Raw genomic sequence first — 12449 nt, forward strand, 5'->3', positions numbered from 1 at the left:
GTTCGGATTGTTTTATGGTATCCACAGTGATTATGAAATAAAATATGCTGAATGATAATTCAGCTACAGTCAAATTTGGTCGACTGGGTGTCCTGCCTCTCCCCAGTAGCTCTTTAAAAGAGGACAGAATGCAAGGAATTATTAATTTTCCCCTGTGTGTGCTTTGTGATGTAAGTGGCTACCGTTTCCAGTTAACAGCTGGGCGTTTTAGTGGTTTTCCCTATGTGTAACGTGCATACGAGCCAATTTCCCTTAGTCCTCCACGAATTCCCTCCTCTCTTTAGGCTTTCAGTTCTTTAGTCCCCCCTTTCCTTTAAGCAGACGGCGCTTGAGTGCTACGCCATAATCAAATAAACCAAACCAACCAAGTGGCAATATAAAAATCTGTAGTTCGAATCTCGAAGAACACACTCGTACTTTCCGATATTTAGAGCTTCAGAAATTCTAAATAATGTTTATAGTGGCACCTGAACTGTGTCTGTGTGTACAATACTGCTGCACTGCTGAACTTTACTTACTGTGAACAATAACTTGCAGCCAGGAGACCATAGTTCATCATCACCACTGGCATGAGACATAGCAGATTATGTCTCTTGAAAGTTATGTATTAAGAGAGGAAGAATCTAAGGTAGGTTTTTCCGGGTATGTTTTCTTGTGACATTAAGCTATTGAAGTTTTCAGCTAGTTAAACAAAAGATTCCCAGTGGTTCGAATCGCGGTAAAGGCACACTTAATTTTTCACTTTGCCTACTCCAAAAAAATTCTCTATTAAAAAATATCAATTATTTTAAGATTTTCGTGGAATTAATTTCAAATAATATTTGTACAAAAATTGTACTAGGATAGTTTGAAATATGAAAATATGCGAAATTGGTCAATAATAATATATTTTGTTATTTAGTTGCAAGCCACAATAAAAGACCTCATGAATTGCTTGCAATAAACGGATCATCGATTGGTCATCTGTTTCACGTAATGTGTAAGAGAAAACGAAGTTCTTTTGCAACGCCTTTAATGAGTTAAAAATCGAAAACATCGCGGAAGGTCTGGGACGCTCTTAATGATGTAATCAGTATAACTTGCCTAGAATTAAGCGATATTATTACCAGGTACTTTAGGTAAAGCTTCTTAGCATCCTTACCGAATGATATTTCTTTTTCCCTGCTCCTCTCGCAGATAAAAAAAAAAAAAAAAAAAAAAAAAAGCGCCACCCTATCATCCACTTTTACCTGTTATCTTCGTTTATCACTGCAGGGTCCTTCTTGAAATTATAGTATCTGGCTGCCATTTTGTTAAATATGGTGGTGAAATAAAGTACGCACAATTACAATTTGCTCATTTTACGACTAAACTTTTGAGTGACTTTTGAACTGGAATAAAATTCAAAATGCATGTTCTTTCGGTTAAGTTACGCATCGTCATTCTCCTATTCATATTCTGTAGAACACATGGGAAAGTGACGGTAGAAAATGGTGCTTATAAGGACATTTTAGTTCGGTTTTCTCCGAGAGTTAACAGTGAAGATGGAGGCATGTTACTGGAAAAAATGAAAGTAAGTACTACTTTTTCTCATATCTTAATACTAACCAAATTTAATAGAAAGGAATTATGTGTTTTTAACGTTTTTAATAAATGTGCATTATCAAAATAATTTTTTTAAATTTATAGATAGAATCTTGACAATGAATATTACATAAAGAATACGTAAAATTTAAATTAAATCAAGATATGCTATATGGCTAGGTATAGAATTTACAATGGTCCGCATTGTTTCACTTACAGATGCTTTTCTAATATTGCAGTTAAATCATAAGTAGCCTAACATATTATAAGACAACATTTTTTTCCATTTTTGTCTAGTATAACTAGCGCAGTTTTACCTGTAATTTGTGGTAGTATTCGACTTCATTTATATCTTCAATTCTACAGTTTTATTCTGCAACGAATACGGTGTTTCACGTGACGAGCAGAAATTAAAATTTTTAAAATTTAATGCCTTAAATAAAATAAAAATTTTACAAACAGCATACTATTTTTGCATCGATTACGAAATACAAAACATGAAATAATCAAGAAACTTACGACACAGTTGATACCAAGGTTAATTTTTTTGTTAATTTGTATTTTTAACTATTGTCTAGTTATTGCTAGGAATGATATATATATCTTACTAAGTATCGAATCTACTTCTTTCACGTTGTAAATATGTGTTATAAATTCTAACGCTTAGAAATGAATTATTACAAATGAAATCGGATTCATTTGATTTGTTCAAAAACGGAGAATACATTTCTTTTAAAAGCCACCTAAGTAGAATTTATCAAGATCGAAAAGTTCAATTATTTAAAAAATCCTTAACTAAATTTATAAGCAATGAGAACGAAACAATCGACAAATTTTCTGAATTGCTATTATTCGATAACCAGTGAGGATAAAACAAAATTCTTTATTTGTTCCTTTGAAAACCATTCTATCTTAAATCCGCTATTCATTTGTGGAATTCCACAAGCTTTAAGGTTTAGAATTTGTTGCCTGCTTTCTCTCTAAATCGATGTTGACCAAAATTTGCATCATATGCTAGGCTTTAATAAAAGTTGAAAATTTAACAAATTACATTTAATTTAAGTAATATTTAATAACTGTTTAAATACATTTGAAACATTTAAACTATGTAGCTCTTCTTTAGGTGAAAGAAATATTAGCTAAATTGTGATTATATGTGTTGACATTTTCCCAGAAGTTTCTTACAGTCTATCTAGAATGGAAATCATCGAACCTGTAACCTTACCAATAACAAAAATAATAATAAAAAATATATTACAATTTTTCGCAGAAATTTTTTTTATCATGAATTAATATTAGATAGAATCAGCAAACATACCGAATATTTATAATATATATATATGTGTGTGTGTGTGTGATGATTTTGCAGAATAGGAATGACTAAGCTCAGCTTCAGAGTCCGGGCGTTGTTTGGCTGAGTGGCATATAGCAGAATGATGACATGGAAGGATTTTGCTTTTAATTGCACATCTTTTGCACATTCAATTCGAATGGCAGATCATTTTTCTTTTCGATGAAATTCTCTTATTACATATCAAATAGTGTTTTAAACTAAATTACATGAAATCTGGACTTCTGACGTCATAAATAGAAATTAAATTCTTTAAAAGAAGTTTTTTCCTGTTTGATTTCTTCCAAAAATTGTCCGAATTTAATCATTTTTAGTTAGATTTGATTTCATAAACCTAATTCTTTATAGGAAGTTTTTTCCCTTCTTTGATTTCTTCCGAAAATTGCCCGAATTAAATCATTTTTGTTCCAAACATTTATGTAACTGCTGTTATGTTATTTAGTTTTTTAAAAGATCTTGTATCCTCCATTTTATGAGTGGGTGCAGGTTTCTCTGTTTTAGGTAAATTTCATCATTTTGCTTTAAACGTTTGTTGAATACTTTGATGGACAAACCTTGAAGTTTTCTACATGCTTAACTTGACAAATACTTTCGTTTCCTGTATTCGTTTTCTATTGGTGCAAAAGCAAATGCTTTGTGATATCTGTACATAACATATTACTTAAGTAATAACGCTTTAACTATTGTCAAAGGTACCACCAGAATAGTACGTTTGCAGTTTATACTTATCAGTAAAGATTGAATGAAACTTCTATGGATTAATACGTACGACAAATATTAAAATTGAGAAGTCACTATATGATTTAGTGGTAGAAAATATAAAAACTTATTAAATTTTCTGAAGTCTATCGGGAGATGCATGAATTTATGTTGCAATAAAACTCCACTACCATAAAAAATACTCCACTACCACAGCACTGGCTAAGTACTATGGTAGTGGAGTATTTTTAACCGTGAGAATAACTTTCGAGAAAAAGTACCGGATAGTTAATGAATTATGTTTTAAAGACAGGCTCTTCTTGGTTTCCATTTCTTTTCTTTTCTTTTCTTTTTTTTTAAAGCATATTGAATCCTTTTTTTATATACTTTTTCCCCTGCGCTTTTCCGTCTTCAGTCAGCAAGGGCGGAAAAAAAGCATCTTTTAAAGGTATCGAGTATTACTCAGAGTTCTTCTCTCAATTGACATCATAATTTTTTTAAGTACATTTACAGTTGATCACCTTCAAAGACGCTTTCTAATTTGTCTTTGTAGCATACAAGAGATAAAATTTTAAAGTAGATGGTTTATTTTTGGCTTCGGAATTATCATAGGTGGGATCTTTATCTTCTTTTGTTGCATCATAAACATGTGATCGGTGTCGTAATCAATATATTTTTCGTCACTAATCATTGAGCAGTGGTGTTTCTAATTAAAGGTTCGTCTTAGTTTCAATCTACTCCCTTTTAACTTGTTCATTGTTCTATGCCATCCTTGAATTTGAATATTCGAATCCTAGAATTTACTTCTGATTTTCTTCTTCTGTTTCTTTTCTTTTCTTTTTTTTTTTTTTTTTTCAAATTCCTGACCTAATTCCAAATTCCTGATTATGCCTACTTCCATTAGAAAAAAGCGAAAAACCTTTTTAATGTTTTTTTTTATTATTATTATTTCAGAAATTTTGCAATTCCAAAAAAGGATATTTTTATGCAAACTATAAGGTTTGCTGGAAAGTTCTGTCAGATAATGTTCAAGTTTCAGCGCGCATGCAGGTATTCATTTGAGACATCTGTGGCTCTCTCTCTTTATCGCTGCAGTTATAAACATGTGCTCTTCTAAATTAACTGAAACAAAAGTGTTTCATATCATTATTGAGATGTGATCGTGTAAACATGGTTATCGATAAAGTTCATTTGCAATCCTGCATTTTATACGAATTCCAACAAGGAAGAAATGCTACAGAAGCGTGACCAAATTTAGGGGCAGTGTTTGGTGGACATGCACTTTCGGATAGGCGTGCAGGAGATCATTAGAAAAATTTGAAGCAGGTGATTTCGAACTTGATAAGACACGCTCTAAGCAGCCATGTTAAATCGATGACTATATTGTCAAGGCCATGACAGAGAATTTCTCTTTTTGACATCATCGGAGATTGCAGAAAAGCTCAATTAAGCTCGACAAACAGTTTTACACCATATTCTGAAACTAGGTGTGATCATTTAATATTCCAGATGGCTGCTTCATGAGTTAAGTGAAAAACATTTGCATGATCGAATCGTCATATGCAAGTCTGTGCTTCCTCGGAATAAAACGAATCCTTTTTTGACCGGATATAACAAGAAATAGAAGTTAATTACCCCCGGAAACATCGTTAGGAAAAGAGCATACTCTGAGAATGGACAACCCGTCCCCTCCTTTAAACCGAGTTTGAGCTTGAATAAGAGAATGCTGTGTATATGGTAGGGTATCCAAGGACGACGTAGTAGGGTATTAAAACTTTTGAAACTTAAAGGAAAATTCAGTTCGGAGAACTACTGTCAACAGATCGACGATTTTAAACAAAGTAGTCACGAAAATAAGACGACAGTGTTCAATTAGGAGCACATCATACTGCATCATGATAAGCTAGCACATGCTACACATGTTACTTTGTTGACTCGTCAGCAAACTGCGGTATTAGGCTCACCATGCTCCAGACCTAGCACCTTCCGATTAGCACTTGTTTCTCTGTTTGCAAAATTTTTTGAAGGGCAAAAAAATTCAAAATTGAAGCAGATGTCAGCCAAACATTATTTGATTTCTTCGCTTCTGAGAAGAAGATATGTTTCAAAAATGCTATCTGCAAATTACCATAATGCTAGCAAGAGGTCACAAGTAACGACAAAAATTATATCGCGATATACGTATTATTAAAGGTATAAAAAATGTATCATTTTCTTTCCCTTTCCAAACAGACAGAATTTTCCGATAGACCATATATATGTAAAAAAACCCTTTACTGACCAAAATTTAAATATAAAGAGAAATTTAAAAAAAAAAAAAAATATCCTGTTCCTATAATGCTGGTTTTTTTCATATACATTAATATGAATAGTAAACTTACATTAGTTTTACATTTCATTTGTGTTACATGCTTTGAAATTTCTAGACAGAAATACAATTTCATCCTGGTTTCATAAATTTAAAAATAAGGCACAATAATGTTAGGCCTTTTTTTCCATAATGCCTTCCAGTGCAATTCACGCATTTCATTTAAAGTCATTGGCACCTAATAATTTCTACGTTAATATGACCGTAAGCCATTTTCCAAGTATAATTAAACAATGCAACGAATAGTTTATAAAGGCATCATTAAATATTTTTCGAACAACATAGAATTAGTGTCATTACCTTCACGCATGTGAAGTCAGTAACCCTTCACATGACATTCGGATGTCATATGATGGGTAGAATTGGAGATATTGGTGGAAAACATTTTATAGCAATTAAGCAAAAACTCAACAAACTTCAAAATTATCATCAAGAGACATACAGAACTCTGAAGAACTGTCAGTTAGTAAATTTTTACGGGACTAAGATCAGTAGTTTCTACTGTCACTAGTAGAATTACCCATTTTCTGTTAGGCTCACCAGCAGCTCAACGGTAAAAAGGCTGAATATCTGGTTTGATCTGGGTTCGAGTTTGATCAACGAGCTGACTTTCGCAGTTTTTTCATGTGTTACTTGAAGCCAGTTCCGCTTAAAAAATTCTCCTTGAAGGCAGATAGTCCTCGAATGCTCTGTTCCGGTTCAGTCCATTTTTGGCCAGCATATAAAAGTATGCAAATACGTTAAATAGAACTTGAAATCTCTAGGTTTGCTTTTAATAACCTAGTAAATGCACAATAATGCGAAGAAAAATTGGTCTAAATGACACTTTCAGTAAACATATTCAGTCTGAGCAGACTTTCATAGAAGCTGCTTGGAAGAATGATATCTCCGAGAATATTCCACCTGAGGAAAGCTATATACAGTAAACCGAATTTCCATCTAAACTAACTGCTATTCCTGCTTCTATCTGCAACCTTTTCAAGGAGTCTGAAGATAGGTAGAAACAAAAAATTGCAATTTCCCCCTTACCGCCATAATTCTGTTATACTTACAACTTTCAGACGCTATTTTTCCACGCAACCTTTGGAAGCAAATTGGGCAAGGAAATTTAGTCAAAACTAAAAAATGTCGTTGTTCTTTTATTTCAGTACGTAATAAGGTTAACGTTTATTTATTTTATTATCTTTTTTTTTTACGTGCCACACCTCATGTAAGGAAAAGCAAAGGTAAAATTAAAGGAACATCAATTTGTGTAATTAATTGTGTAACTTCCTAGCACGAATGACATATAACAAGTGATTTAAGAAATGACTTGGTTAGCATAATAGCTGCTCGTTTAAAAAATGCATATATTATCTTATATTTATAATCATGAAAAAAAGTTTTATATTGCATTTGAAAAGTTAATATTCTGGTTGCTAAGTGTTTAAAAATTTCTTAGTAATTAGAACAGTTGCTAAAAATTAAGGTAAGAGTGATTTCGTATCGTAAGTCATTAGGTTATTTTGAAGCAGAAGACATGAAAAATGAGTAATGCCTTCGGCGGGCCTCGAACTTAGACCTCTCAAATATACAAAGTGTGCTATCGTTACACCATAAAGGCATAATGGAAAGAGGGAGAAAATATCTTATATACGCCCTCTTTTAAAGGGTCACTGGGGATTAGAGGACTCAATTGCAAATCTTTGTATTGCCCACCACATTTTAGTTCGAGCGCCACTGGGATATACTAGCTAGTTTGGAAGCCCTTGAGGGCTAGAATTTTGAAGAACTCTGTAGCGACTTATCGCAGAATTCTGTAAGTAAATGACAGGTCCAAGGAAGGGATAATTTACAATTTATTCCAACTCAAAATAGATGACCAGAGGCCTCTTCTCGGGCTTACAGTAAGCCTCTGTTTGGGCTTTTAACTCAAGATAGGAAATAAGAGACTAATCTAATACAAACTAAAATAAAACCAGCCGAAGTTACACAGAATTAATTAAGAGAGTTGGCCCTTATTTAAGATCATCTGCGGATACTAGCAGGCACGTAACAATACGGCAAACAGTGGCAAGATTAGATTATTTGCAACAACGTGGCCGCAAGGCAGAACACGCTCTTCTAACTCTTCTGTGCTAGACTGTTCTAATGAAGCGACCTAGACGTCAGCTTAAATACTTTTTTCTACCTCATTTACATGAAAGTAATCCTGAAAATTCATTCTGGTAGGAAGACGTAAGTAGAAAATGAGAAAGTAAAGGAAAGGCTTGTTCCAAAATAAAAATAACTATTAGAAAGTTTAAATAAACCCTACAAAGTAATTCTCGTTAATTCGAGGAAGATTTGTTTTTCCGTGTACTTTAATATTAAAAGTACAAGGTATTTTGTTCCTCCTTTCCGCTTAACTTCTGGTGTAACTGGAAGCACACTCGACGCGTATTCCAGAGGTCGAGAGTTCGAGTTCCGCGAAGGCATTGCACATTTTTAACGTCTACTACTTTAAAATAATCTTATGATCAACCAAGAAACCATCATAACTAACCAAGAACAAATAGAACAGATAGATAGGTAAAAGTATGGAGATCACTTAATGTGCACAAATAGTTGGCAGGTATCGTCTCTACATACTATTTCCCTTGAACAAAATGCTAATTGACAGGCTACACTTGTCAATTAGTTATGCTAGTCATTTTGTTTGTTATGATTTTTACTACTGTGCTTTGGATTTTGATATTGAGTAGATCTTTGGAGTGATACTAAGTGCTCCTCATTTGTAATGCTTTTTTGCCTTATTGCATGGGGATTCAGAGATCATGACTATATTTTGTTTGTTTTGATCTTGCAGTATGCTTCAAAATCTGCTAGAGTTAAAAGCTGCTCAATTAATGACTATAAGTGACAGTGTCTGCACTGTAAGACTGAAGAAGATTTATTATTTTAATTATCTTGCACTTCACCTGTGTCGTTTTCAATAAGTACTGTTTCGTTGAAAACTGATAAGTCTGCTTTTCGGAGTTTCCTGTGTCACATCAAGTTCTTTGTTACAAAAAGTAATATAAAATTCTCTTACCTCATACATCTTCATTATTCGTAGCGCCAGGTGCTCCAATAAACTTTTCTTTATTATAAGAGACAAACTTATCTTTACATATATTTTATTCAAAAGGAAAATTAAATTACACTATTTGCAACCTCTTCCCCAAAGTTGACTCTCCTCCAATCCCTCTCCAGACATATCACGTGGTTTACCACGAGGCACGGTCCCTTTCCCACGTACTTCTATGCAAGAAATCTCTCTTCATCAGACTCCTGCGCATGTGGTGAAGAGGGTCACCCCGAACATTATCTATTTTCCTATTATTATAATTCAGAAGAGAATTTATTCCCATTTCTAAGATATGCAGTTAAGAATAAGCACTTGAGGAATAAAATTACGAAGGTTATTGACTTTTTGGCTGCTAGAAATCAAGAGCTATGTAGTGTAATTTAACCTTCAAAGAAATGCTCCAGCAATAGCAAAATAAAGCAATTAAATGCAGATATAATGTGCGCGTGCGTACCTTTATAAGAAAGAAATAAGCATCGCAAACCATATGAAGCACAAAATAGGTCATTCACAAAATAGGGTAAAGGACTGCTATCTGTTTACTTCGGGTAAATAATAGGTTACCCCTATAATTCTATGTAACATAAGGTCACATTACCTGATAAGTGAACACATATAATAAATTGCCAGCATTGAGTTGGTAAAGTATCAACAATGTAATATATCATAGAATGTAATTCATGTAAACTAATTATTGTAAAAATACATGTACTTGCATATGAACGACAAAAATAAGTTGGCAATGTATGAGCATATGTATGCAGATATATATAAAAGTACGTAGTACGCATAAGTATGCAGATGAAAGTTATTTTTTCTTTTGTTTTCAGACTTATTTATTTATGTCTTTTTTATTACTTTATATTCTTTTCTAATTTTGACTGCTGTTTGTAAAAAATGATGTAAACAAGTCATGATTGTAGGCATGATCTGTATACTAGAAATAAGTTGCTTCTAGCCACCACAATTTATAATGTCATGATCAATTTTTACATGCAAATAACAATGTACTGCTAGACAATAATGTAATTTCTGAAAATCAATTAACACAAAACATACGTTACAGCACATAATAAAGCGTCAAAATTGAGCTGTTAAAGTTTCAGAACAACTTTACAACAGTACTTAAATGTCAGCTTTGTAAACAATTTTATAGTTCTTAATTAAATATGATAGTAAACAGATCATGTTTACAAAAATGATTTGCAACTTGGGAATATCACGCTTGTTTCTAATGCAATATATAATGTCCTGAAACATGTTGCCTGTACCCACTAAATTAGATACAATCTTGAAATATGCACCTGCACAACTATGCTTATCGCAAGGTATATCATGTAATTTAATCCCTTGAGCTAATTTAAAGCTGAAAGGTTAGGAGTACCGTTGATGCTGCCGCCGGTGGTGGTACTTGTAGTGCTCGCTGGAATCACGATTTCCATCAAGACTCGAGGAATGATTCCGGGATGTTGTTAGTTTTCTAGTTAGTGTGTGAGGCTAATACTTACTAAGGTAAATATTAGGTGGCCCCCCCTCACTTTTACATAACATAACATATTTACAAGTGTAGCATTAGATCAAAAGTTTAAAATAGAGGATGTTCATATTTACACAATATTTATATTCATTTACATGAATAGTTCAGTTTAAATTTTATAATATAGAAACATGGCGATAATCAAAGAATCGAATTATTTAACAGAAACTCGATTTCTGACTGACTGACTGGTAGGGTATTGCCGAGATTGCCTCGAAAATTGCGGCGTTTCCGGCTCCGATGAAAATTTTTGCTAATAGACGCATCACATCTAAACTGTCCTAACTTGAGAAGCAGGTCTGAACTGGGGGTAACCGAAACATCGCAGGTGTAAGAAGCAACCAGACGTACTAAGGAAAATTTTCAAAACAGAAAATAGTCATAACAAGAAAATATACTATAAAACAGTCATAATATAATAGGCAAGTACTGCGAAAATTCCAAGTAAAAACAGTGTACCAACTCGTGTCTCAAATCGAATCACAAATATATAGGACCGGTGGAGTATCTGCGAGAAGCGAAAAAGGCATGCCACGTTTACGCTAGACGTTAGCGACATCTATTAATACTCAAAATAATTTCCCCAACTAGATTGGTTCAGAAAATTTAAGGCAGCTATCTGTTATTATTAGCAGCTTTTCCTATCGCAGGTGTTATTGTCTTGACGCTATTCGCTACGCGTTCGAACACAATCTCTTTCTCGGATCTCAATCAGAGAAAGAACAGGGAGACGCGCTCTCCGTCTAGTGGCAAGAATCAGACATCCCCCCCCTTTTCATTATACATAGATGAGAAGGGAAAACTAAAATAAAATCTATTTATAATCAAACAATAGTTCAAGTGCAAACTTTTACAATTATGAAAAATTAAAAAAATCACTAAAATAAAACCTACAAAGGAGTATTACACATCCAAACATTTTCTTACCATATACAGATAACTTATTCCAACTTGCTATAGTTAAGGCAATTAAACTTTAAAATACTGAAAAGAAACAAAAACTAGTACATCAAATTAAAAATATGTAACGGGTTTTACATCCATAATTAGTTTGATAGTTTATTTTCTGAAAAATGGGAAAATGTCCAATGGCCTCTCCGGGACTCGAACCTAGTCCTCTCGAATACTGGCTGAGTGTGCTATCGTTAACGAAGGCATACTGCAAGGAATGAGAAAATACCTTATATACTCTCCCTTTTAAATAGTAACTGGGGATTAGGAAAACCAATCGCAGATCCTAGCGGTGAAGAATTATGTTCACCATCTCTTAGTTTCGGCGCCACTGCAGAGTCACTAGGTGTTCTTTGAAGCAGGAGACGTGAAAAATATACAATGTCCTCGCCGGGAATCGAACGTGAACTTCTCGAATACGCGCCGAAATGAAACGTTACACCATGAAGGCATGCGGAAAGGAGGGAGAAAATGCCTTATAGTATCATTGTCGCAGTCATTGGGAGAGTTCTTTCTACTTATGGTGAAGTCACTAAAAGTGTTTGGTCTATCAAGTTCGAGAGGATAAATATGTTTTACGGGTCTTAAAAGTTCATCCGTTGCACTTTTCACTTTGAACACATGTAGTTCGTTGTGATTTCCAGGATATGCTTCTACAACACAACCTTTCGGCCAATCTATTCTCTTCTTGTTGTCACTGCCGCCAAGCACCAAGTCATTTTTATTGATAGTCCCATTTGATAGTTTAGGTGGTCTTTGCACTAGGATAGATAACTATTCATCACGAAATCTTTTGAGAAAAATCTATAGATCTCAATATACTTTCACTTCCAAAAAAGTTAGTGCCATTGTCGCTGTAAATAATTCTTGGCCGACCTCTACTAGGAAAAAA

The 12449-nt window shown here is 33.6% G+C and overlaps 1 protein-coding gene across 2 annotated transcripts in view; it reads left to right on the forward strand.

Moving 5' to 3' along the window:
• The first annotated feature begins 1277 nt into the window (after nt 1-1277).
• LOC118196556 (calcium-activated chloride channel regulator 1-like) overlaps nt 1278-12449 on the forward strand; it is a 120759-nt gene continuing 109587 nt past the window's right edge. The window contains exon 1 of one of the 2 annotated variants that reach the window (XM_035368018.2): nt 1278-1552. In XM_035368018.2, coding sequence (XP_035223909.2) covers nt 1388-1552 — 165 coding nt within the window. In that variant the 5' untranslated portion in view covers nt 1278-1387. The remainder of the gene's footprint in view (nt 1553-12449) is intronic. The other variant, XM_035368019.2, reaches the window with a different exon arrangement.

Source organism: Stegodyphus dumicola, chromosome 6, assembly GCF_044657685.1.
Source record: "Stegodyphus dumicola isolate Sdum_Otavi_A_Nest chromosome 6, ASM4465768v1".
NCBI lineage: Eukaryota > Metazoa > Arthropoda > Arachnida > Araneae > Eresidae > Stegodyphus > Stegodyphus dumicola.